Source organism: Bos javanicus, chromosome 23, assembly GCF_032452875.1.
Source record: "Bos javanicus breed banteng chromosome 23, ARS-OSU_banteng_1.0, whole genome shotgun sequence".
NCBI lineage: Eukaryota > Metazoa > Chordata > Mammalia > Artiodactyla > Bovidae > Bos > Bos javanicus.
The window spans coordinates 27897660-27924244 of NC_083890.1; the positions used below are offsets into that span (position 1 = coordinate 27897660).

Here is a 26585-nt window from a genome sequence, read left to right on the forward strand (position 1 = left end):
CCCCCAGTCAGTGACAGTCCCTAGGGCTCTGACATGTCTCTCACGGTTCCTAAAGGTGAGACCCTAGGGCATCTAGATTGGGGCAGAGGGGACACACGGGGTGGCGGGGGTCTCTGAGTGGGACATGTGAGCGTGTGGGGGGCTGTGGAGAATGTCAGCCCTTACATGACTGACTGAACTGCTTCCTGATTCTTTTCTCTCACAGTGTGAGACAGCTGCCTTGTGAGGACTGAGTGATACTCGGTCCCACTTTGTGACATCAGATCCCCAGACCCCTCTTTCTGCAGCTGCGTGTGAATGTGTCTATGCTCCTATTAGCATAACGTGAGGAGGTGGGGAGACTGCAGACCTCTTCCAATCCAAACTCCTGGATTTAAAAAGCAGTGCCTAATAGTCACAGCAAGAGGAATATGCCACCTGTCTGCCTGGGATCTTTTCTGAAGAGAAAATATCATAGTGTGTAGAGTGCAGACTGGTGGGTGTGGGAGGGAGGGCTGATCAGCTCTGGGGAAAGCACAGGCAGCACTGATGTCAGTGTGAGTGGATGATGTGCTGTAGCTGCCACAAGAGAGCAAGTGGCCTGAGTCCACATTAATGAAGATAGAATACAGAGGCGTCTACCCTGATCGTTCCTTCATCTGGTATTTGTTGTGTGCCAGATAGAGGATGCTCTATTTTTGCATCTGTGAAACCTCAGTGAACTAACAGCAGACACCGTTTGTTGGCCTCGTGCAGTGTGTTCTGGTGAGGGCGGCAGAGTGAGCCTAATAAGTGAGGGAAGTGTCTGCCTAGAGATTGGCAAGTGCTCTGAGGAAGGTGACCCAGAGTATAAGTGTGTGGGTACAGGGAATGTGGCTGTTTTACTAGGGTGGTCAGTGTAGGCCTCGTTGAGGAGATGATCTTTGAGTAAAGATGTGAAGGACCATGAAAGAATGTCCACAAGCATGTCTGGGGGGAGTTCTCTCCAGGCAGAGGAGCCTCCAGTGCAAATGCAGGAGGGCAGGAGAGTGTGTGTTCAAGGAAGAGCCAGGAGGCAGGTGTGGCTGGAGGAGCGAGGAATTGACATGAGATCAGTGTCTGGCCAGATCATGTGGGCCTCCAGGATATTAGAAGGTGTCTGATGTCTGTGAAAGATGTGGACTCATAAGATGGTTTGACTAGAAGATGAACTGGTATGACTGCTCGTTAGAAGCATCAGTCTAACTGCTGAGCAGAATCAGGAGGTGAAGGGTGAGTGATGCAGTGGAGGAGCCTGTAGGATTAGTGCGGTGTCCAGGGTGGGGATGCTGGTGCTCCCCTGGATCCGCATTAGATCTAGACAGTCGGGAGTAGAGCCTGAGAATCTGCATTTGTAATAAGGTTGGTGCTGATGCTGCTGGTCTTCAGATCACACTTTTAGTAGCAGGAATGTACGTAGACCAGGAGTCCCACATGCTGTGTATCAGCCTCACACACAGAGGTTGTTAAAGAAGCAATCCTTGGTCTTGTCCTAATACTCTGAGAAGGTGGTTCTGGTGAGAGGCTGAGCATTTCATAAGAAGCCCCACAAGCAATTCAATGATCAGCCAATTTAGGAACCCCTGAGGTATATGACATCAAGTGGCCAGAGATCAGTCTTAAATCCACATTTAAAAGCATTTTTTTTCTTCAGAAAGAAAAGGGAATTTATATTGACAATTCATATTGTCAATTATGAGGTGTGATGTTGAGAAATAATGTAGTTCTTATTCCACCTGAAGACTTAGGCAGTAGTTCACAGTTCAGCGTAATGAAATCCTTGCTCTCTGAAACTATTCTCCAGGTTGAGTTCTGCTCACTTATTCTTGGAGCTAACCCTGGGATCCAAATAAAGTTAGACATACAGTACTATATATATATGGCTCCACGGTGACAGGATCCAGTGTCCACTCAAGGCCAGGTCCCACAAAGGAAGTTTTGGCCCTGCTGGGGCACAGCGTCACTCCTCACACAGTGAGCCCCTCGTGCTGGGCGTGGACCCCATGCTGAGGACGGCCATCACTGAGGCTCCTGACAACTGGAGGTGGTGTGACTCCCACTCTCAACACCCTTGTCAGATGCATCCTGCATAGTTCCAGCTTCTCTGTGTCACAACGTCCTGAGTAGTGTCTGGCACGTGGTCACCTGAGTGCTGGGACCTCAGCCTCATGCTGTGTGCTCTGGCAAGAATATTTGGGAGAGTGCGTTTTCTTCTTTAATGGAGGAAGGTGGTCTCTGCCTCCTACCAAGACTCTTTGTGTGTGGAAGTCTCCTAATGTGGAAATGCTCCTAATCAGGTGAGGGGGAGAGAGGGATGGACAAGAATGTCAAATTTCGATTGTTAGAGCAAAGATCTGGAACTGGAACTTGACCTGGTACAATGCAGGCACTTGGGTTTGGCTGAAAGAACAAGTGACTAATAAATGCCATCCGGGGTAGACATCTGCTTGCTTACTTGTTTGTTTGTTTTGTTTTCATTGGAGTGTAATTGATTTACAGTGCTGTGTCACTTTCTGCTGTACAATACAGTGAATCAGCTTGAAATATATTCAGTCTTTTCTAGATTCTTTCCACATATATGCCATTTGAGAGTGCTGGGTAGAGTTCCCTGTGCTATGCAGTATCCACAGCACTTTAAAGTGCTGCCCAGATGGTGGTGGAGGGAGATCCTAGGAGGATGGCTCTGCTCCAGATGCAGAAGAATCCAGACCAGGTGGGAGCATGTCAGCAGGGTCCAGGACGACATTTCCAAAAAAAGGAAAAACTGATGGAATATCCAAAGTATCCAGGCTTCTTGAGTCAGTCATGCAAACAGGGGAATCATTAGAGCTGAGTTCCTGAGAGCTTCATAGAACATAATCAGCAAAAACAAAGCCTCATCAAGAGGCTCTTCAGTTCTTCCCTTTCTGCCATTAAAGTGGTATCATGTTCTTATCTGAGGTTGTTGATATGTATTTCTCCTGGCAATCTTGATTCCAACTTGTGATTCATCCAGCCTGGCATTTTGCCTGATGTATTCTGCATATCAGTTAAATAAGCAGGGTGCAATGTACAGCCTTATTATACTCCTTTCTCAATTTTAAACCAGTCCGTAGTTCCGTGTCTGGTTCTACCTGTTGCTTCTTGACCTGCATACAGGTTTTCAGGAGACAAGTAAGGTGGTCTGGTATTCCCATCTCTTTAAGACCATTCAACAGTTTGTAGTGATCCACACAGTAAAAGGCTTAAGCATAGTCAATGAAGCAGAAGTAAGTGTTTTTCTGGAATTCCCTTGCTTTCTCTGTGATCCAACAAATGCTGGCAATTTGATCTCTGGTTCCTCTGCCTTTTCTAAACCCAACTTGTACATCTGGAAGTTCTCAGTTTACATACTGCTGACGCCTAGCTTGAAGAATTCTGAGCCTAATTTTGCTAGCATGTGAAATGAGTACAATTGTATGGTAGTTTAAAGATTCTTTGGCATTGCCCTTCTTAGGGATTGGAATGAAAACTGACCTTTTCCAGTCCTTTGGTTCACTTCACTTTCTCATATGTAGAAAAGCATTAAATCCTTTCACAGTGAAATCAGCTCCTTGTGACTAGCAGAAAACCTTTGGAAGACAAGTACTTGATTGCACTGAACTCCCCCCTTCACCAAAATCATATATACTGACCTTCCCTCCGTACCTCTGTGGAGCCGTTTCTCAGAGCTATCTGAGGTGCTGTCTCCCAGGCTTCAGTCCTCATTTTGCCCCAAATAAAACTTAACTCACAAGTCTTAAGTTGAGCATCTTTTTAACTGACAAGTGTATTAGTCATGGAAAAGAAAAAGCTGAATGAACTAAGTATGATCAATATGTAAATAAAGTGGGAGCTGAAGGAATGGGAAGCATGAAAGCATGACTATCAACTATTGCATCAGCCACTGTGTGATGCGGCAGACAGTGGCTGTGACAGAAAATCAAGCAGCAGTTCTAACAAGGCATCGTGGTTAGAGATTTGGAAACAAAAGCCAAAAGAATCAGCTAAAAAGTATTCAAAGTGGTCACCAACGGGAAAGCAGAAATTGAGAAGAATCAGGATTATAATAAGAGTCTGTATCATGAGAAATCATGCACAGATATTTGACTTCTTAATTTACAGACAAGTGTGCCTTTGATTAAATAATCACATAAGAAAATGAATGAGGATGAAAGTTTATGCTTAATGAGAGCTGAGTGCAATAAATGACACCTGAGAGTTTACTAAAATGCAAGAACACTCGAAACATGCATGCAAACTGCGTGAATGATGTTAACCTTGAATGAAACCATGAAACAATATATCATCCCATTCAGATACACAGATATGAAATGAGTTCACTCTTCCCATTGCCTTACTGTGCACCAGGCAGGGAGGGAACAGGACCTAACGCCGTACTCATCCTGGTGCTCAGTGACCTAGAGGGGTGGGATGGGGGAGGTGGGAGGGAAGTTCCAGAGGGAGGAGATACATGTACACTTATGGCTCATTCACAGTGCTGTATGGCAGAAACCAATACAGTATAATGCAAGTATTCTCCAGTTAAAAATAAAACATAAAATAAAAATAATTAAAAAATAATAAGATAAATAACAGAACACACAAAAAAGAAGAACTGCTATTAAGACCAGAACTAGGAACTGAATTCAGGCCTCCTGGGGGCAGATTCTAAGCTTCCCCTGTTAAACTGATGGAGCTGGAGTCTGACACGAGGACTGAAATTCTGGGTGTGTGAGGCCATTATGATCAGTTGGTTCCGTCTGGAATTGATCCAGGTCTTGTAGTCTAATAGGCTCTGGGGAAAAAGAAAAACCAATAAATCACTGACCAACTGGGTGCAGAATAATGCTTTTCATTTCCTCAGAGATTCTCCTTCAGTTGCTTCAAAGTCAGATTCTGCCTTCCTCTGAGGGAAGACACACCTGTTCTTTTTTGCCTCCTTTTTCCCAGCTCTTGCTGGACTCCTCCCCTGACTCCATCCACATCATCACCTGTCCCTGCTGCCACCACCCTCCACGACAGGGACAGAAGTCGCAGGACACAAGGACAAGATCCAGAGCGAAAACCCAAGGCCTTTCTGCCTTGAACCCAGATCCATTCTCTAATGCAACACGAGGCTCCCTCACAGACAGGACCCAGCTCCATGTTCCTCTAGCCCAGGAGTGGACACACACACAGTTCCTTTCTGTCCTCAGCTCTCGGCCTCCTCACCGCACAAGCACCTGCCCCGCGGCTTGGCTCCACCTCAACCCTGACCTCCACCTCCTGCAGCCCCACCCCTCCTCCCCAGCCCTGTGCCAGCAGCTCTGAACTGGAAAGCCCATCCAGAGGCCCAGGGGACAGCAGCCCTGTCTAGAAACACTGGACTGCCACGGACTCTCCCCCTGACCGGACCCTGGAGCACCCCTGGCCTCGCCCCAACCCTCACTCTCGGCCCAGGCCCCTAGGCTGCACTTGGCCTTTCCTGCTCCTTCCGGGGAATCCCAGCTCCACTCCAGGTGCTAGGCTGGGCTGAGGCAGAGCGGGCCCTCCTGCATTGCTCAGCCAGGGAGTCAACCAGGACTCACCCTCACTACCTGCAGGGGATCTGCTTTTCAATGTGGATTGGGGTTCTTGAGAATTTCCCCAGAATGAGGCTATACCTGGCCCCCTCTGCATCCTGGGACTGCCATCCCACACTCCACCTCCCAGCGGGAGCGCCCCATTTGAATTCCTGTTTCATTCAATATGCATGGAAATGCTATTAAGGTTTGCCACCTGAAATCATAAACAATTTTATTGAACACTAAAAACTTCAAAAGTGATTTTGAGAAATTAGCGCATGATTTTCAGAGTTTTCCCAGCAAATGCCCCAATACATACAAGACAACCATTTCTGCCCCAGAGGCACCAGAACTGATGTTCCCAGATAGGAACAGGAGAAACTACAGATCTGCTGGGTCCCTGCTCTGGGTGCTACATGGACAGAGTCTGCTGCTGTGAGAACTAACCACCCCTATATGCCCAGGCCGAAGGCCAACTGATAAGGGAATTAGGTTTGGGGATAAGAAACCATGCCCCCAACAAGCACCTGACACAGAAGAGGCGGTCTCGACAGAAGGAGCCGAGTCTCTGCCACCTTTTTACTGTTCCACGTTCTGCCTTTGCTCTTTGCCACGCACAAAGCTCTGCTTCTCTTTTCCTCTCCCCTCAACCCACTTGATTATGGGGAAGTAGTCAAAGAGCCCATCCCTTCCTCCACATCTACAAGGCAGTGACCACCATGAGCAAGGGAACTGACTCAGGGGGGCAGGGTGAGGCCACAGAGAGCAGACCCACTGCCCTGCCCTAAAGAGTATCCCAAGGGGCTAGATAGGAAAAACCTGGAGACAGGATAAAATCAGTGACCCCAGTTGCCTGAGGATTGACTGGTCTCCTCTCTTCAAATGGTCAAGGTTTGTCTACTAGTCCTCCATATTATGGAAGGAGAGCCCAGCTAGCCTGGGGGCACTTGATGGGAACTTGAGAAAGGTGCAGGCTGGGGGTGACCCAGCAGAAACTGAACTCAGAAGCTAGTTCATGGAGGAGGAATTTGGAAGGCTGCAAGACATCTCCAAGTGGGGCCTGGCCAGGGGACATTACAGGCAGGGCTCTGACCATCCACTGACCCCTAGTTTGAGCCTTATGATGCTTTCACTTGGATTCTTAATAATGACTGAAAACCCAGGGGGGAGAAATGCAGACAGGCACTTAGATCGTCACCTTTCCTCTGAATTCCTCTTCAGTTTTTATCCCCTCCTCACCAGGTACAGACACTTTACTAAAGGTTCTCTCTGATTCCTGGATCACCTAGACCCTCCCAACCAGCACATAATCCTACACATGCTCCCCAGACAAGCCCCGGTGAGCCTGACAGAACACAAAGAGAGCTCCGAACAGAGCAGGGAGCTGAAATCCTCATCGCTGCCGAATCTCACGCAGAGCACCCCCTGCCCAGATTTCTCACCTGGCCTCCCTGTAGCTGATGCTGTGTTCTTCTTCTTAATATAACAATAGACACAAAATCCGATGATAACAACAACAGCAACAGGAACGCTCACGATCCACCATAAGCTCTGGTGCACCAGGGTCTTTCCTGAAAAAGGACCTTATTATATTCAACCCGGGCACCCCAGAGCCACAGCCTGCTCTCCTCTCCCTGACCCTGGCCTCTGACCCTCCCAGGGTCACAACTGCCTCCAGGCTCACCCCAGTCTCACCCAAGGGTGGGAGGTGTGTGCTGTGATTTCCGCTGTGTTCCACAATGCACTTGACCCACTGCTCCTCTCCTTGGGGAATTCTTATGGTCACCCAGGTGTAGTAGGTCCCATTCCCATCACGCAGGACATCCCCAAACTCCTGGGCATCCCGGCTCATGGGTTCTTCGTCCCGAAACCAGAGCACTGAGATATTGCGGGGAAAGAAGCCAAAAGCCTTGCATGTGAGGTAGACCATGCCCTCTGAGTCCTTTCTGCAGGTCACATTCACCGCTGGGGGCTCTGTGGGGAGAAAGCACAGAGCCAGTGAGGCCTGCGGCCAAGCCGTGCTCTCTCAAGGAAGACAGAGCGCACAGAGCTGCTCCTCCTCACTGTCCACCTCTGGCTGAGCCCTCATCCCCCCAGGCCTGCTCCAAGTTCTGCCCTGGGGCCCAAGTCCTCTGGCGGGAAGGGGGCGGGGGTGGGATGGGCCTCACTCTCTTGGGACCACTGTTGATGCTGGGGAGGGGGCTGTGAAGGGTGGGCTCCTGGGGATTAGAGGGAATTTTCTGGATCAGGCAGTCTGGGAGCCAGAGGCCCACCCCCATCTAAGGCCCTCCTCTGCTGCCTGACACCTACCTCCCCTCGTACAGTTTCTGTCAGAGGACCCGCTGATCCCCTGGACGATTGTCACAGGGGCAGTTCATGCCCCGCCACCCACCCAGCTTTCTACAGTGGATTTAACAGAACAGGAAAGAAACCCCAGGACACCACACCAACAGAGCACATATGTGCCCAGAGGACAGGGAGGGTCTCCGTGGGCAAGTCGGGATGGGAGACTTTAAGAACAGGGGCAGAGGAAGGGCCTGGCCCAGCGTCAGTACCTGTCCTCTCCATGAAGCCCGTCCAGGATTCCAGGTAGGCCTGTAGTCTCCCACAAAGTTCTCCCTGCACGTGGGCCTGGTAATGCTTGCTTAGAAAGCCGTCTGTGTCCCAAGGCTTCATTTTCATGGCCAAGGTTTGAGCAGAGGGTTGGAGCAGGGCACATCCGAGGGGCTCCGGGTAACAGGAGAGGAGGAGCTTCTCATTGAAGTACAGAAGGCAGAAGCCCCGGGGGTGGCTGTCTTCACTGATATTACAGCCCACGGTCTCCTGTAGGGAATGTAAGCCTGCCCGATCCCCACCCCGCCATCAGTGATTCCTCTGGTCCCCAGGGCCTCTGTCCTTGCACCCAAGTGAGAAAGTGCAGATAGAGAGAGGGCTCCCCCCTGCTCCCCTCCATGTCTTCCCTGTGCTGCTGGACTCACAGACCCCACTTCCTCATCCCCACCCCCAAATTCAGAGGAAAGAGGCCCATGCTCTGGGCCGCAGACCTTCCCGGAAAATGGCCCACAGCACTCTTGCCCCCTCTGTACTCTCACCTCCTTTCTCCTCCTGCAGGGGCAGGATTTCTGCTAGAAGTTTTCTGAGTTCCTTCAGGGTCGCATTCAAGACCGTGGACTCTGTCTCCCACGTCTCAGCTGCCAGTTTTTCAGCCCACCGTCCCCTGGGCTCTGCCCTGCCTTTTTTGTGATCATAGTGCAGGAAGGCCTGACCATCCAAGTATCCCTCAGCAAAAAACCTGGACTGCGCAAAGCCATCCTGGGAAAGCACAGTCATGTTGTATAAAAGACTGTGGGATCCTGGGGAAGGAGGAACCACAGATGAAGCTGCTTTCTGGAGACAAGTGCACATCAGATATTTAACAGACCAGTTCTGTGTCCTGACCTGCTCCAGGTGCTGAGGATGCAGAACATGCATGTGTACAAGGGACCAGAATGAGGATTTCCATATGGGAAAAATGGGAAAGAGAAGGAGGGAGAGGGGAATCGAGGAGTGGAGGGGGAGGGTGGAGATGGACACACGTGTAGGACAAGTGTCAGGACAGGGAGGCACCGGCTCCCTAAGGGTCCAGGCAGGAGGGCAAGGGGAGAGGCAGGAAGAGCAGGGTGAGGGGAGGTGGAGTCAGAGGGAGGGAAGGGCAGTGTCAGACCCAGGACCAGAGGGATCCCTGCTCAGAGGGGGGCCAGGTGAGATGGAGAGCGAGGGCTGCTGCCCCTGGTGCAGGCTCATGATGGACAAGGCGGGCTCCAGGGAGGGTGAGGCAGGAGGCAGAGGGGCCTGAGGGGCTGGGCTGTGGCCCCAAGAGAGATGAAGGTGGGCCAGTAACCTGAGGGAGGTGAAGGAGTGGGTCTGGGCGCAGAGTGCAAAGAGGCATGGTGAGGCCCCAGGTGGGGAGGTGGCTGCACCTGCCAGTGTCCCCTGGGAGAGGAGTCAGTGGCATGAGCATAAGGGTCATGGAGAATTAAAATATCGGAGTGGCAAGGGAAGACAGAACTGAAAGCCAAGGTGCACACTGGGAAGCACCTACATGGTGGGAGGGGTTGGAGGGAGTGAGGTCACACCTCCACAGAGGGTTCAGGTCAGGCAGCCAGCAAGCAGGGGGTGGGGGCCTGGGAGAAGACTCCCTGTAGGAAAAGCCTGCTGACCAAGTGGCACAAACAAGGATTTCGGATACAAGATTGACATAGTGAGAGTCCACTGGGGTCGTGGAACCAAAGAGAGGGTGATGAAGGCTAAGGAGGTGGGCAGTGGACCGCGGGCAGTATTCCTACTGTGGGGGAAGGGAAGAGACTGCAGAGAAGACGTGGTGAGGGCCTGGGATTGAGGGGCAAGGGGTGAGCATGGCTCAGGGGTGACCCCCCGCCTTGGGTTAAGGTAAAGACAGAAGAGGAGGGACGCCCTGGGTGAGGGAGGATGAGAGTGAGGTGGAGATTCTGGGCACCATGGGGCCTGTGATTGATGAGAACTTGGTGAGGGCCCAAGGCAGTCGGACAAGGGTGGGAGCAGGGCAAGGTGTCATGGGGGGAATTGCAGACGGACCAGGGCAAGAGGACTCCAGCACCTGAGGCCCGGGGAGTGGAGGAATCCAGAGGGTGAGGTTTAGGATGCAGGAGTGGGGAGGGGCCGTGTTGGGGGAAAGGCTCCCCTTGGATGAGGGCCAAGAGCAGGTGCCTGCACCGGGGGGAGGGGGGGCGGAGGTAAGAGGGTGGGTGTCAAGTGGGGGACAGGTCCTCCCCCAGGGGCTGGGCACTGTGCTCAAGGCCCAGGGATCATTGGCAGGAGAGCTCCCCCTGGTGAAATAGCGCAGAGGCTGGAGAGGAAAATTCATGGGTAAAAGTCATCCCAAGAAAAGTAAGGCTAGTGAAAGCTGAGGGGAGGAAGGAGCCTTGCAGGTGACTGATCCTCCCAGGAAAAGACCCATGAGGGGAGGGGAGGGACCTGTAGTGGGAAAAGGGATGAGGGTGGGGACGCCCTAGGAAGAGATCAGAGAGCCGTAGAGAGGAGGGGGCAGCAGGGAGGGGAGGGGGCAGCACCGAGGGGGGAGGGCAAATCCTGAGGGGGCTCGAGGGCCAGCAAGGGAGGAGGTAAGGAGAGATTCAGTTGTGGGACCACAGGCACAGCGGAAAATTAGAGTTCACGTTAGTGGGGGAGGGGGGACCACGGAAATCGCAGGAAGAATCCTTTGGTCCCAAAGCCCTCAGACCTAACCTCCGTCAGTGATTCAGGAGCCGCCACAGTGCCCATAGCAGTAGGAAGAGTGTGGATCGAGCTTGCCCCTCCTCAGAGGCCCTGGTCACTAGAAAAAGAGCCTTAACTCTCGGGGCTGAGGACCCCTGAGCGCCGCCAACCTGGAAACTCCTTGTTTCCGGCGTCCAGAAATGAGAAGAGACCGCAGAGCTAAGAATAGGAGAGGACAGCTTTCAGGGGCATAAGAGGGCGCCCCACAGACGGCTAAGAAGTGATCGCCTGAGCCTGGGACCTGGAAGAAACGCCATTCAAGAGAGCAACAGGGCGGGGCGGTGGCGGGGCGGGAAGCGGCAGGGAGCGGAGTGGGGACCAGGCTGCCTTGCCAATCAGGAGAATCTGAGGACTGAGGCAGGTGATGAGGACACCGGGGAGGGCAGGTGGGGCAGGGAGAGCAGAGGCTAGGAACTGGAAAGAGACTGAAACGCGGGATGCAGTGCTCGCCACACGCCGTGTGAAGCTCCCGGCCGCTCCTAGACCTTTCACCTCCCCGCCCCCCACCTTCCTCCCACCCCCACCCCCAACTCCTCTATTCGCTCACCCCCAGCCGCAATTGAGACGATCCCCGCGACGCTCACCGAATCCCCTCGAATACTAACCACCCGAACCCCTGACCCAGCCCGGACTCCGTCCAGACTGAGACCTCAATGAACCTCACTCACCGGTGGCGTTACCCAGGAGCACAAAAAAGGCAAGGCCGTCTAGAAACAGCCAGACACGAGACAGCCCCATGGCCCAGATCTTGTCTGCCCGCCAGAGGCTCCGGGACCGAAGGAAAGCTGGCGGACCCGAGGAACCGCGGCGGAGAACTGAGCTGTGGGCAAGTCGGGCGGACAAATCTATTCACCACGCCGGTGCCCTAGCCCCGCCCGCCAGGGCCCGCCCCGCCCCGGCCCGGCCCCTCTGCTTGGTTAGCCCGTCTCTTACCGGCTTCCCTGGTGGCTCAGACGGTAAAAGCATCTTTCTGCAATGAGGAGACCTGGGTTCGATCCCTGGGTTGGGAAGATCCCCTAGATAAGGAAAAGAATACTCCAGTATTCTTGCCTGGAAAATCCCATGGATGGCGGAGCCTGATGGGCTACTGTCCATGGGGTCGCAAAGAGTCGGACACGACTGAGCGACTTCACTTCACTTCACTTCCGCTCCTCAGTTCAGTTCAGTTCAGTCGCTCAGTCGTGTCCAACTCTTTGCGACCCCATGAACAGCAGCACCGGTCTTCCCTGTCCATCACCAATTCCCGGAGCTTACCCAAACTCATGTCCATTGAGTCGGTGATGCCATCCAACGCTCTCATCCCCTGTCGTCCCCTTCTCCTCCTGCCCTCAATTTTTCCCAGCATCAGGGTCTTTTCCAGTGAGTCAGCTCTTCACATCAGGTGGCCAAAGTATTGGAGTTTCAGCTTCAACATCAGTCTTTCCAATGAATACCCAGGACTGATCTTTAGGATGGACTGGTTGGATCTCCTTGCAGTCCAAGGGACTCTCAAGAGTCTTCTCCAACACCACAGTTCAAAAGCATCAATTCTTCTTCGGCACTCAGCTTTCTTTATAGTCCAACTCTTACATCCATACATGACTACTGGAAAAATCATAGCCTTGACTAGACAGACCTTTGTTGGCAAAGTAATGTCTCTGCTTTTTAATATGCTGTCTAGATTGGTCATAACTTTCCTTCCAAGGACTGAGCCTCTTTTAATCTCATGGCTGCAGTCACTATCTGCAGTAATTTTAAAAGCCTGAAGGCTAGAAAAGCCAAGGAGGTGAGACGGAGGGTGAGCTTTAGAGACATCTCAATGTTTCCGGCTCTTCCTTTAGTCACGACTTCTCCTCCAACCCAACCCACCTCCACCTCCCTCCACCTCGCACAGCAGAGTTACTGGCGAAAGTCTACTGAGACCAGCCAGGGTCTTCCCCGGTGGTCCAGTGGTTAAGAATCCGCCTGCCAGAACAGGGGACACGGGTTCCATACCTGGCCCGGGAAGATCTGCATGCCTCGGGGCAACTAAGCCTGCGCACAGCAACAACTCAACCCTTGAGCTGCAATCACTGAAGCCAGAGTGCCCTAGAACTCCTGCTCCACAAGGGAAAGTCACCTTAAATGAGAAGCCCGTTCAGCCCAACTAGAGAGCAGTCCTCCCCCTCTGCAACGAAAGAAGGCCCAGCCAAGCAAGGAACAACCTAGGTGCCACAGGGAAGAATCACTGCAGCTGAGAAAACAAACAAAAAGTCTACTGAGACCAGATTTGTAGATTTCAGCAACTCTGCCTCTCAGAAGTCACTACCCCAGATGAATGACCAAACCCTTCTCTCTCTCTTCTTTCATTTTTTAAAAAATTTATTTTTAATCGGAGGACACCTGCTTTACAATGGTTGGTTTCTGCTGTACAACAGCATGAATCAGCCATAAATATACATACATCCCCTCCCTCTAATCTCCTTCTCATCCTCTGACTGACTGCTATGTGTCTTCTGGTGGCCTCATCCTATAAGTATCTGCATTCTCCCAAGGAGACTCTTCGTTCAGCCCCTGGGGAATCACAGGTTCAGTGAGATGACTCCCTATGATACACTCCAATACCAGCCTCTCCAGATTCCCTTTTCAAGCTGCCTCAGTATGTCTGCACCTCTGGGCCCATCCTCCCCTCAAACCCAACAGGACTACAAGCAAACTCCGAACACCAGCCTCTCCTAGTTCTCTTTAAGCATCTCCAGCTTGGTCCCTTCTGATCCCCTTTCCCCTCCCTCTCATGGATTCACAGTCAGCTCCTCCAACCCCTTTTCAATCCCACAACAGCTACCTTAGTCCAAGCTTTCACCTACCGCAGCCTAGAGAACTGCAAAGGCTTCCTAAACACAGGTCTGTCCCCAGTTATTACCATAATGTTCCAAGCCATCCACAGCTGCCCCACCTGCAGATTAACACACAACGTCTCTACTCCATCTTAAGTGAAAGCTGCCACAACCAGCTAGGTGGCACCATATTCCATTTCTCTGTGACAATAAGGATGCCACTGCTTACACATCACTCTCCTATGGGTTACTCTCCTCTGCCTTCCAGCCCATCAGAACAACACATCCTAAAAGAACATCCCAATTAGATGGTGGTAGGGGTGGCACAACCTTGGGATCATACTAAAAACTACCTGTTTGCTTTTTGTTTTTTTGCTTTTATGTTTTTTTTTTTTCCTTTCTTTAACTGTTTGCTTTAAAAGGGTGAATTAAGTGATATATGAACTATATTTCAAATATAACAATAATGCCATCCTGAAAGTCTTCTTCTACTGAAATGCCATCCTGAAAGTCTTCTTCTACTGAAAGATGTCCCCAAAGCACATCTTTTGGTCTTTGGAATATGTACACCATGGTCCTCAAACTTGACTGCTTATAGAACCACCTGGAGAGTTTTTACTGTCTGTATCTCTAGGCCATGGCCAAAACCAACTGAATTAGTATCCCTTGGGTTGGGCCTAGGCTTCCTATCCTTTAAAGCCCCCTCAGTGATTCCAGTTTTAGAATAATTGGTCTAGCCCTTGTTGAAACCTCCCTGATGGAACAAAGTGTGCCCTGCCTTGAACCCCATCTGATCATTTTATACATCCCCCCCATTAGACAATGAGTCACTCTGGGATCAGGACCTGTGTTCATTTCATGTTTGTGTCCCTGCAAATGCTTTTAAAAAGTTGTTCTCTGCCTCTCATTACTAACCATTCCACTAAGATCCTTATGCAATACTTTTGCTGTGGACCCAAATGTCATGCCTCAGAAAGTGTTAACATTTCTTAGATTTCACATCATTTTTGTTAATTACTTTGACCATCATAATTTATGTAGCAGGTCAGAGATTGGGTCCTGTCTCATCCCAGAGAGATTCTTTTTCACTGCTAAAGCTCACAAGTGAAAGCGGACCTCCCCCAGAGTAGTAGAGTGGATGGAGTCTGCCTCCCAATGCAGGGAACATGGGTTCCATCCTTGGTCTGGGAAGATTCCACATGCCCGGGGGCAACTGAGCCCCTGTACCACAACTGGGCTTCCCTGGTGGCTCAGACAGTAAAGCCTCTGTTGTAATGCAGGGGACCTGGCTTCGATTCCTGGGTCGGGAAGATCCCCTGAAGAAGGAAATGGCAACCCACTCCAGTACTCTTGCCTGGAAAATTCTATGGATGGAGAAGCCTGGTAGGCTACAGTCCACGGGTCCCAAAGAGTCGGACAGGACTGAGCAACTTCACTGGTTCACAACTACTGAACCCCGCCTCCCAGCTCTAGACAGTCTCCTGGCAACTAGAGAAGCCCCCTGCGCAGCAACAAAGACTCAGAGCAACCAGAAAGAAAGAAATAAGTAGTGAAGGTATAGACAGGCAGATGGGAAGCCAGCTCTCCTGACAGCTAGACAAGCCCTTTCCTCCAAGTCAGTCTTCCTTCCAAGACTTAATGGGTGTGGCTGCTCCAACAAACTGGTTCACTTAGGTGAACCCTCTCTCTCTCCCCTCAAGACTTTTCATACTAACGTTAACATGCTACGTTTGTTTCCCAGCATTTCGGGATGATTGTAATGAGAGATAAAGCCAACTACTCTCCGTGGGAAGTAAGACTCCAGATTTGGGGGGCTCGCCTGGATTTAGCCATGGCCGCCTCCTCCCCCATCACACGTAGCAGCTAGTCGGGTGTGCTCGCCTGCATTTAGCCGTGGCCGCCTCCTCCCCCATCACACGTAGCAGCTAGTCCGGTGTACCAAGTGCTTTTCCTCCCCCCACCGGGCCTCCAGACTCCCCTGCTTTACTCTATAAACTACTTTTTCTCCATTCTTCCTTTTGTACCCCTGGACTCACCGGCACACGGGCCTCCTTCTCTCCGCTGATCTCTGGTACCACTACAGGGTTGGGAAAGGAAACAGAAAACGATCCGAGAGTTGGGAGTTTACATAATCCAGGGCGGAGCTCGGCGAACCCTCAGAAGGTCACCCCTCCCCTCAACTCTGGTTTAAAGGGAAGAAACGCTGTTCGTGGATTTAAAAAAAAAAAAAGGCAGAATGAAGGAATTTATGGGCAGGTTTGGGAGGAGTGAGCTGCCTTAGGTTTCCGGTTCTCAAACTGCTCAACATCTGCAGGCTGCAGGCTGTGAAAACGCAGATCTGCCCGGATCCGCGGAAATTTCCAGTCGTAGGTCCGAAGGGAGATCCCGGAACCCGACTTATTTCAAGCACCCTCTGGGTCGATTCTGAATAGGGAGATACTTTTCCGAGCCCTGAGCCCACGAGGTCGCTCTTGAATTGTAGGATCCAAGTACATTCCCTAGCGCCTCGCGTCGCCTCTGGAAGGAAAGCGCCCGCCGCGGAGCTGGCCTTCGAATCCCGTCCGCCCACCCCAGAGGAAAGCAAAAACTGAGGATCCAGGAAAACATACATACTAGACCCAGTGTGACTTTCTTCAAAGACCAGGGTGAAAAAAAAAAAAAAAAAAAAATTACCAAAAAAAAAAAAAGACCAGGGTGCCTTCGTGAAATGATACAATAGCTGCAGAGCCGTGCAGATGCTGGCAAAATGCCAGTGTGAGCTCCGACTTGGGCTTTGGTCCTTGACCAGTCCCAGATGAGTGACGTGTGCTTGAAAATGGGGGGATAAACTGTAAAGGTGAGAGTGGAAAAGGAGGGAGGGAAGGGGGAAAAGGTTGAAAAAGATAAGAGAAAGGGAGAAAAAAGCTACAGGGGAGATGAATTTTTAACAGTGTAATTTTATGATTTCTAACATATTTATTCTTTATCTAGATCTGTCTTTTATTCAAAGTTTGCCATAACTGTTTGATCTCTGTCTAAATGCATAAGTAGACGGCTGTTTTTGTTCCTGCCTAACCACTGGGGAGTAAATTGCCCAGTCTCTCCCTCCAGATGTCCAAGGCATAGCTCTCAGCAAAAAGACAAGGTGTCTTATTTCTTTTGTTTACCTAACCAAAGGACTCATTCCAAAGAGATTTATATGTTAAAAATCAACTTTGAAAGTACATACTTTACATAAAACACCTGTTAGAAACATAGAGCTGGCTGAGTTCTGGCAATTTACATGCCCATGTGACCATTACCACGATGAAGATGTAGAACTGCTGTTGTTTAGTCGCTAAGTTGTGTGCAGCTCTTTGCGACCCCATGGACAGTAGCCTGTCAGGTTCCTCTGTTCATGAGATTTTCCAGACAAGGATACTGAAGTGGGTTACCATTTCCTTCTCCAGGGGATCTTCCCAAACCATGGATCGCACCTGGGTCTCCTGCAGTGGTGAGTGGGTTCTTCACCACTGAACCACCAGAGAAGTCCCAGAGCCACCTAGGGTGAATGTCAAATTCCCTCAAAGAAATATCATTAAGAGAAAATCTTTGTGACACTTTAAGCCCACACAAATGCTTAAAACAGAACCAACACCAGAAAACCAAAATCCTAGTTCAGATGAGATCTCTGAAGCTGGCTATAATTCTTTGTGGGATGTGTTAGGTAGAAAGGATAACTCTGTTTAGGGCTATAGCTCAGTAGCCCCTACATCCTGGGAGCCTCAGAAAGGACCCTGGATTTTCAGCTACCCACAGTGAGGTCATTCCTGGGGCAAAAGTAGAATCTCCTTGAATTCCTGAGGATTTTACATTTATTCAGTGACATTGTGGGTGTTGATTTCATCTTTGAATATTTTGAAATTAATTTGCTTTGACTCTAAATAAGAACCGGAAACAGGAAGCCAGGAACTGATCTTGAACCATTGCCCCACCCATGACTCATGCAATAATCCTAAGAGTTTTTGAGCCAACAAAATCCATGGTTAGATAAACAGTAAATTCTCCTTTTCAACATGTTTCAGATATCCCAGCTTACCTAGTAAGGTTCTAACTTGAACCCCAGACTTAACATTTAAAATTTATATTCTTGTGGGCACTGATTTTTATTTTTAAAAGTGTTTGGCTGTGCTGGGTCTTCGTTGCTGCATGGGCTTTTCTCTAGTTGTGGTGAATGGGGGCTACTTTCTAGCGGCAGGGCACAAGCCTCTCATTGCTGTAGATTTTCTTGCTGCAGAGCACAGGTTCTAGGGCGCACGGGCTTCAGTATTTGCTGGTACATGGGCTCAGTAGTTGAGGCTCCTAGGCTCTAGGGCACAGGCTCAACAGATGTGGTGCATGGGCCTGTTTCCCTAAGGCATGTGGGATCTTCCCAGATCCAGGATCAAACCTGTGTCTCCTGCCTTGGAAGGCTGATTCCTTACCACTGAGCCACCAGGGAAGCCCTGATTTTTAAATAATTCCTGTATTTTACGATGAGTTTGTTGCAGTAAGCTGTTGCAGCCTGGCAGAGCAGAGACCAGAACCTGCCCCATGACTCAAGGATACTGCAAACTATGCCCTCGTGATTGTCCTAGTAAGCATGCCAAATGGCGGGACGTGCTCTCTGCTCCCCTTCACTGCCTACCCCTGTGTCTGTCCCCATGGAAACAAAACAAGATGTTCCTGATCAAGTGCAGAGCCTTAACTTGACTCTTTATGGTGCGCTAATCAAACTCCCCAGTATAGCTATTCCCTAATGATCTGATATGACTTCTGCCAATAAAAGTGCAGGCTGAAAAGAGCCATTTTGTCTTCCTGCCATGGAGAGCAAGGCCCCCTGACTCTCCCGCTTGCCAAATTATATGTGTCTGTCTTTTCATTATGCGCTCGCCCCCATTTCAGGTCTTTCTCACCCACTGTGCTGGACAGGGCAGTAAGCCATCTGAAATTACCCGTAAAATTAAGTGAATAGATGTGTAGTTCTTCACTGGCTTTCTGCTAACATCGTCTTTAAAATGTATCAACACTGAAATCCAGTCACTTCTCACACCTCTACGGCTTCCATTCGAGAACCATCCTCTCCTCAGTAGTAACAGGCTAGTCTTCCAGGTGGGCTCCCTGCCCTGCTGTCTATTACCCACATAACAGCAGACAAGATCCTTTTTCTTTTCTTTTTAATGAATGGCATCTTCCTCTGTGTCTATGTACTTGGCGCACCGGCCCTCCTTCACCGCCTGTGGCTCTCTCACAGCAGGAGGCTTCTCTGGAGTATCTATTTGGGCACCGGCTCCCCTTCACCGCCTGTGGCTCTCTCACAGCAGGAGGCTTCTCTGGAGTATCTATTTGGGCACCGGCCCTCCTTCACCGCCTGTGGCTCTCTCACAGCAGGAGGCTTCTCTGGAGCTGCGGCTGCAGCTCAGGAGTTGTGGCCTGTGGGCTTAGTTGCTCCCAGCCCCGTGGGATCTTAGCTTCCTGAGCAGGGAGAGTTTCCTGCATTGGAAGGCAGATTTTTAACTACTGGACTGCCAGGGAATGATCTTTTAAACTGACCTTTTAAAAGACGCCATGATCTGTTAAGCTGTGAATTAGAGCATGTCCTCACCACCACACCCCAAAGAACACTGCAGTGTCTACCCTTCTTAGAATGAACTCCCACCCCCTCACCACTGTGTCCAAGCCCCTCATGACAGGGCCCCTCTGGTCGCCCTAGCCTCAGTCCACCAGTCTCAGCCCAGCTCCTCCGACTACGCACACAGGCCTCTAACACTGCTCGGTCCTGCCCAGGCTCCTGGCCCTGCTGTGACTCCCCAAATGCACCCCTTCTCCAGAAACTCACCTGGTTGGCACCCCACTTCCATTCAGTTCTCTGGTCCAGTGGCCCAAGGTCAAGGCCTCAGAAGTGCGATGTCTGACAAACCCTGAATTATTGGCCCTGCCATCGCCACTACCAATCTTCTGGCCCAGCCATAATTTTCTCCAGAGCAGTTATCAGTGATATCAGAATATTTGGTTTTGTCATCTGTATCATTGACATATATATTCTTTAAAAGAAGAACCTTGGGGCTTCCGTGATGGTCCAGTAGATAAGAATCCATTTGCCAATGCAGAGGGCATGGGTTTCATCCCTAGTCCGGGAAGATTCCTCAGGCAATGCAGCAACTGAGCCATGTGCCTCAGCCACTGAGCCCGAGTGTCCAACTACTGAAGCCTGTGCGCCTAGAGCCTGTGCTCACAGCAGGAGAAGCCCCTACTTGCTGCCACTAGAGAAAGCCTGCTCACAGCAACAAAGACCCAGCACAGCCATAAAGAAATATGTGCTGGGCTTAGTTGCTCAGTTGTGTCCCACTCTTTGTGACCCCATGGACTGTAGCCAGCTAGGCTCCTCTGTCCATGGGGATTCTCCAGGCAAGAATACTAGAGTGGGTTGCCATGCCCTCCTCCAGGGGATCTTCCCAACCCAGGGATCAAACCCAGGTTTCCTGCATTGCTGTTACTATAGGCATATATAGTAGCCTGCCTCAGGGAACCCTGTCCCTCCTCCTCCTGACCCTTAGACTAAAGTGTGTTTGTTTACATCTCAGGGAGATAACCTGAGCCTGCCCATCTGTGGAGGGACTGTGACATTCTTGGGTTCTTTGTGTGGGAAATGGCACCACTTGTCTGATGCTTACCGGTGTGGCTCAGAAGTTCATGAGGGGCAGGGGGTGGGGGCGGAGGGGGCAGGAATCACGGATAGCTGTGGCATCTTTGTTTACTGATATGGCAGGACATATTCCATTTCATACCACCTCTGAAATAGCTGTAAGGAAGCAAAACTAACAACCTCCCCTGCCTGAGGCTTGCCATTCTAAGAGATATTTGCAAGAATTAAGTAGTCTTTTTACTTTCTTTCCTCACAGCACCGCCATCTCTGATCCATAAAAGAACCTGGCATCCAGGCCTCAACAAGATGGTTATTTAGAGACATTAGTCTGCCATCTTCTTGGTCAGTCGGCTCTCCAAATAAAGTCGGATTCCTTGCCTTGACACCTTGTCTCTTGGATTTATTGGCCTATTGTGTGGCAAGCAGAGAGAGCTTGGACTCTGTTACAGTAGTACACACTGGAAAATGTAGGGTGGGTTCAAGCCAAAGGGTACGGTAAGAAAGATTTGAGACAGGCCAAGAGGGGCGGGCTGACCAGCGAAGGGTAAACTTTTGGTAGAGGTAAACTTCAGAAAGAGAAGGAAAATATAGGGTGTGGGAGAGATGCCTCAGAGAAGAAAGAGCTGAGCAAGTTGGACCAATACAGGGCATGCCTCGCACGGTATGTCAGGGTGAGCAAGCGTAATCTGTCAGGGTGAACTAACATGACAGGTGGGGGACAGCAGAGAAGACTGAAAAAGAAAAATCTGTATACTGCTGAGAAGGACAGAGTATGAAAACATACTCGAAAGCTAAGTGTCATGTGGGTTACAGCAGGGCACAACCATACCTGACAGAGAATGGAAAGGCTAAATAAATACAGAAGTGATGAGGCACAGAAGGCTTGGGTAAGGTGAGATGGAGCTGGAAAGGGTAATAAATAAAAGTTGAGTCTAAATGTTGACCCCCCGATGAAACTAAGAAGAATCTGTTCCCATTAACTCATTAACAAGAATTATGTGGAATATAGTTGTGGTTGATGTGGGTTTTCAATATTGGTAGCATATATTAAGCAGGTCCCAATATTGATTGGACCTCCTGGAGAAGGCAATGGCACCCCACTCCAGTACTCTTGCCTGGAAAATCCCATGGATGGAGCAGCCTAGTAGGCTGCAGTCCATGGGGTCGCTAAGAGTCGGACACGACTGAGCGACTTCACTTCACTTTCAATATTGATTATCCCAAATTCTCAGGGTCCTACATCAAGGTGTTCATCAACACGTTACCAATCACAGAATTCTATTCTGCCGTTGGTCCTTAAACCTGCACACTTGTTAAAATTATATATATATTAAAAAACAGGAACCTTGTCTATTTGTCACGCCTTTTATCTCTTGAATCTAGAACAGTCCCAGTGCATAGTAGGGGTTCAATAAGTAGGGGTTGACCATAGGCTGGCACAGTGCTTTCAAAAAGCAATTTGAAAACATGTAGGCTGCCAGTGTGCTCCGTCGCCGCAGCTGTGTCTGACTCTTTTTGACCCTATTGACTGTTGCCTGCCGGGCTTCTCTGTCCATGGGATTCTCCAGGCAAGAACACTGGGTGGGTTGCCACGCCCTCCTCCAGGGGATCTTCCTGATCCAGGGATTGAACCTGCATCTCCTGTGTCTCCTGCACTGCAAGTAGATTCTTTACTCACTGAATCACCTGGGAAGCCCCCAAAACATGTATGACAAGCCTTAAAAATATTCATGCAAAACTTTCCTGGTGATCCAGTAGTTAAGACCACCATGTAATCCAGGCGACCCTGGCCCAGGAAGTAGTATCCCACATGTGGGCACAGTTAAGCCAGTGCACTGCAGCTACTGAGCCCTGGAGCTCCTGGACCTGCCCAGAGCTAGAGAGTCAGGGTGCCACAACAAAAGATCCTGCCAGGACTGAGACCTGATGCAGCCCCCACAAAAAAGTGTTCATGTTCTTTGACCCAGTAATTTTTACTCAAGAAAGCCATCATTTTAAAATAAAATACAGAATAATGTTTAGGTATGCAAATTTTATTTAAAAAAAATGTTGGCCATGCCAGGTGGCTTAGCAGTATCTCACTTCCCCAACCAGGCATTGAACCTGAGCCTCTGCAGTGAAAGCTCTGAATCCCAACTAGACCACAGAGGAACACCCTCAGGGTAAGAATATTAATCAAGGAATTCCCTGGTAGTCCAGTGGTTAAGACTAGGCACTCTCACTGCTGTGTCCTGAGTTCAGTCCCCGGTTGGAGAACTGAGATCCTGCAAGCCATGAGGGCAACCAAAAATAAAAAATAAATTAATCAAACTTTATTTGTAAAGGTAGAAAAAAGATACAGAAGAGTGGGATTACTCTTTTTTTTTTTTTTAATAGTATACAGCTGGTAAAAGTTTTTAAGGAGAGTTTATAATATATAAAGTTATTTATTGATTATAATGAAGTTTTCAAAAATAAGATTCAAAATAATTCATAATGTATAACTACAGCTATGCAGTCCTGTATAGAAACGCAAATACATGGGAAGCAGTTTGTGCAACTAAGCGTAGCAAAGAAGTGACGATCTGCCAAAGAGCTCACCATGTCCCTCCCCGTGGAGACATTAGCTGGTTTCGTATCTTTCTGCTTTTATTTATTTTTGTATATTGTTTGTGACTGCACAAGGTTTACTTTTTAAATATGATTAGTTAGTTAGCCAGTTATTGTTGTCTGTGCTGGGTCTTCACTGCTCAGCGGGCTTTCTCTAGTTGCGGCAAGCTGGGGCTCCTCTCTGCTTGTGGTGCACGGGCCTCTCATTGTGGCGGCTTCTCTTCTTGGGGATCGTGGGCTCTAGGGTGAGCAGGCTTCGGTACTTGTGGCACAGGTGCTCAGGAGTTTCGGCTCCTGGTCTCTAGAGCACAGGCTCAATAGTTGTGGTGCATGGGCTTAGTTGCTCCAAGGCATGTGGGATCTGCCTGGATTAGAGACCAAAACCCTGTCTCCTGCATCAGCAGGCAGATTCTTTACCACTGAGCCACTAAGGAAGCCCCTGACTTTTCTAATGGGATAGAATACTTATTATAATGTATTAAAACGTGCAAAATAAGTTTTAATGAAAAAATTCAACTCTCCTTTCCCAACTCACCTTGGAACATCTCTCCTCTGACATCTAGGGCAGAAATCCGTACTGATGGTCCTCCAGGGGAAAGAATTGAACTCTTCCCCCGCAATCCGTGATCCATTCTTAGATTTGGAAGTCAGCAGAGCAATGAAGGCAACACTAAGAATGCCATCTATTCTTGGGCTTCCCTGGTGGCTCAGATGGTAAAGAATCTGCCTACAATGCAGGAGACCTGGGTTCGATCTCTGTGTCAGGACGATCCTCTGGAGAAGGAAATGGTACAAACCACTCCAGTATTCTTGCCTGAAGAATGCTACGGTCAGAGGAGCCTGGGGGGCTATAGTCCATGGGGTCCCAAAGTGTTGGACATGACTGAGAGATTTTCACTCACTCATAAGATCTTACCATCAACTACTGATTACTGATTGTTACATAATTTTAATCTCACCACACCTGAGAGGGTAGAATGGATTCTTTCATTTTCACAGCTTGAGAATCTGAGTCCCTGAGATACTAAATGTGTGGCCTGGATTCCCAGGAAATGTTGACCTTGAAACTTAGATGACTCTGGACTTCCTGGGAAGCCCACCTAGGCACCACCTGAGTGACAGATGAGTGAGTCATTCAGCCATGGAGTGTGGGTCCTAGCATTCTTGGAGGGGTCTACAGTTTTCCACCTGAAGACTCCTGCACATACTAAGACTATATTCTCTCTCTCTTCCTTCCATGTCAAGCAAGCTTTTCTTTAAAAATGCAAAGATAACTTCCCTAATATTAAGGCCAACCCGAGTCCCCCTACCCCCACTCCACCCCATGACTCATCCCAAATGGTAATCTAAATTTCAGTGAAACTACCCTCAGGATTGTAGTTGAGCATGTGGATCCAGGACAGAAGCTCTTTGGGCATTTGGACTTGGCTGATCTGGAAGGCAGTCCTGAAAGTTGATATTTTATTCTAGATGGACTTTGGGAAGGGATGGAAATGCCTGATGAGAGAAGACAAGTGAGAAGATTTCAAAAGCAAAGCCCAGTGAGCTCTGGGTTCCAACAAAAGGACTTGGAAAACCTGCTAGCCATCCTTGGCTTATACTTTCGAGTTTCAATTCCTTCTCAATTACAGACCATTCATTTGGCAAACATGTACTAAATATCTACTATGTGATGGCCGCTGCTTTTAGAAGGTACTGGGGCTGATGGAATCTCACTCTCCTGGCACTCAAGGTTGGCTCAGTCTTGCTCAGCCTAACATGGGTAAGGAAGTTTTAACACAAATGGTAAGGGCAACCTGCACAGGTGCCTTGTGGACATATATGTAGACTGGCAGCTTTGAGCAAGGAGTTACAAAAACCTTATAAAAGAGGCAGCATATGAGCTGCATTTTGAGTATAAGTAGGAACCCAATGGACACCCAGGAGAAATGAACATGACTCATAATCCAGGACATGCATTCCTTGGCCTAGGCCAGGACAGGACTCAGACTAAGCTGACTGGGGAGCTTTGCCGGTTTCTTTCCTGGCGAGAAAGTATGCCCCTAACATCTGACTGCTCAGGAATCACAGTTACTAAATACTGAGACGAGGAGTGGGCAGGGCGAGGCTTGATTTGAACAGGAAAATTGTGCTGGAGGGATTGTTAAAATGCAAAGCCCTGGGCCCTCACCCCTGGAGTTCTCATCAGTAGGTCTGGGATAGGTCCTGAAAACTGCATCCCAGCTGATGCCAGTGTAGCCTGTTTTGGGGCTGCACTTTGAGAACTATACTAGAACTACTTTCTGGCAGGAAGAGCAAGGGTTTATGAATCTAGTTTGGTTTCTAATATCAGAAGGGAGCTATGAGGTATAGAATAAACCGGACCACACCTGACCCACCCTGGCACTGCACGCCTACCCCAGTGACCCAGTGTTTGATTGCCTTGGGGTCACAGGAGCTGCAAACAGCCAGGAAGGGACCAGATGTGAAGGTCGGAGATGGTTCCCCGGAAGCAGAGCTCGACACTCAGCACCTGGGGCTGCTGCAGCTCCACAGACTGGCTCCTGCACCCTCAGGAGGCCTCTGATGACAGAGGAGCTCTGATCACACTTTCTGATCCAGACAGGGGAACATAAGGTGACAGACATGGACAAACTTACAGGTTAACAGAATGGGCTAATAACGAGGGCCCTGAAAGTGTTGGCGAATGGCTTCAGTCAGGTGTCCTAGGAGAAACACCAGAGAGTCACGTTGGTCTAGGAATGTGACTCTCGCTTCGGGTGTGAGAGGTCCTGGCTTCAAATCCTGATCGAGCCCACATCCTTGTGGGCTTCCCTGATGGCTCGGACAGTAAAGAATCTGCCTGCAATGCAGGAGACCTAGGTTTGATCCCTGGGTTGGGAAGATCCCCTGAAGAAGGACATGGAAACCCACTCCAGTATTCTTGCCTGGAGAATCTCCCATGAACAGAGGAGCCGGGCAGGCTACAGTCTATGGGCCGCAAAGAGTTGGACGTGACTGAGTGACTAAGCACACCAGAGAAACACCAAAGAGATTTATCTAATTTCTGAGATCTTGACATGGACGCTAGAGGGCGATCTGAGATTGCTGAAACTACAAGTGTTGGTCCAACCACCAAAAGAATGCTTTGTAGGCTTGGCGAGCATGCTCAGTCATGTCCCACTCTTTATGAGGCTGCCAGGCTGCCAGGCTCCTCTGTCTGTGGGAACCCAGGCAAGAATACTGGCTTGGGTTGCCATTTCCTCCTCCAGGGGATCTTCCTAACCCAGGGATTGAACCGGGGTCTCCTACATTGGCAGGAGGATTCTTTATCACTGAGCCACCTGGGAAACTCCTAGATTGGGCTTTTCTGCTTAAATCAAAAATTTGTCAAATACTATTAAAAAATAATAATAAGTTTTTAAAGTGGGAATTGCCTGGCAGTCCAGTGGTTAAGGGGCTTCCCTGGTGGCTCAGATGGTAAAGAATCTCTCTACAATGCAGGAGACTCACCTTTGATACTTGGGTCGGGTATGACTACCCACTCCGGTATTCTCACCTGGAGAATTCTAGGGACAGAGGAGCCTGGCAGGCTACAGTCCCTGGGGTCACAAAGAGTCGGACACGAATGAACGAAATCACTTACACTTTCACCAGTGGTTAAGACTTGGCCCCTTCACTGCTGTGGGCTGGTTAGGGTCTCTGGTGTGGGAACTAAGATGCCACAAGTCACACAGCTAGACCAAA

General features: G+C 49.6%; 2 protein-coding genes across 3 annotated transcripts in view; one reads left to right on the forward strand and one right to left on the reverse strand.

The window, feature by feature from the left end:
• The window catches only part of LOC133236497 (BOLA class I histocompatibility antigen, alpha chain BL3-7-like), a 55531-nt gene extending 55126 nt beyond the window's left edge, over positions 1-405 (forward strand). The window contains exons 7-8 of one of the 2 annotated variants that reach the window (XM_061398557.1): positions 8-55; positions 206-405. In XM_061398557.1, the coding sequence (XP_061254541.1) occupies positions 8-24 (17 nt within the window). In that variant the 3' untranslated portion in view covers positions 25-55; positions 206-405. The remainder of the gene's footprint in view (positions 1-7; positions 56-205) is intronic. The other variant, XM_061398555.1, reaches the window with a different exon arrangement.
• Positions 406-3754: 3349 nt separating this feature from the next.
• LOC133236503 (MHC class I polypeptide-related sequence B-like) lies at positions 3755-11659 on the reverse strand. The gene is made up of 6 exons (XM_061398564.1): positions 11501-11659; positions 8633-8893; positions 8096-8380; positions 7236-7514; positions 6983-7111; positions 3755-4792 (listed from the first exon to the last, which is right to left on the reverse strand). Exons 1-6 carry the CDS (start codon positions 11568-11570, stop codon positions 4680-4682), a joined length of 1137 nt encoding a protein of 378 aa, XP_061254548.1. The 5' UTR covers positions 11571-11659; the 3' UTR covers positions 3755-4679.
• Positions 11660-26585: the final 14926 nt, after the last annotated feature.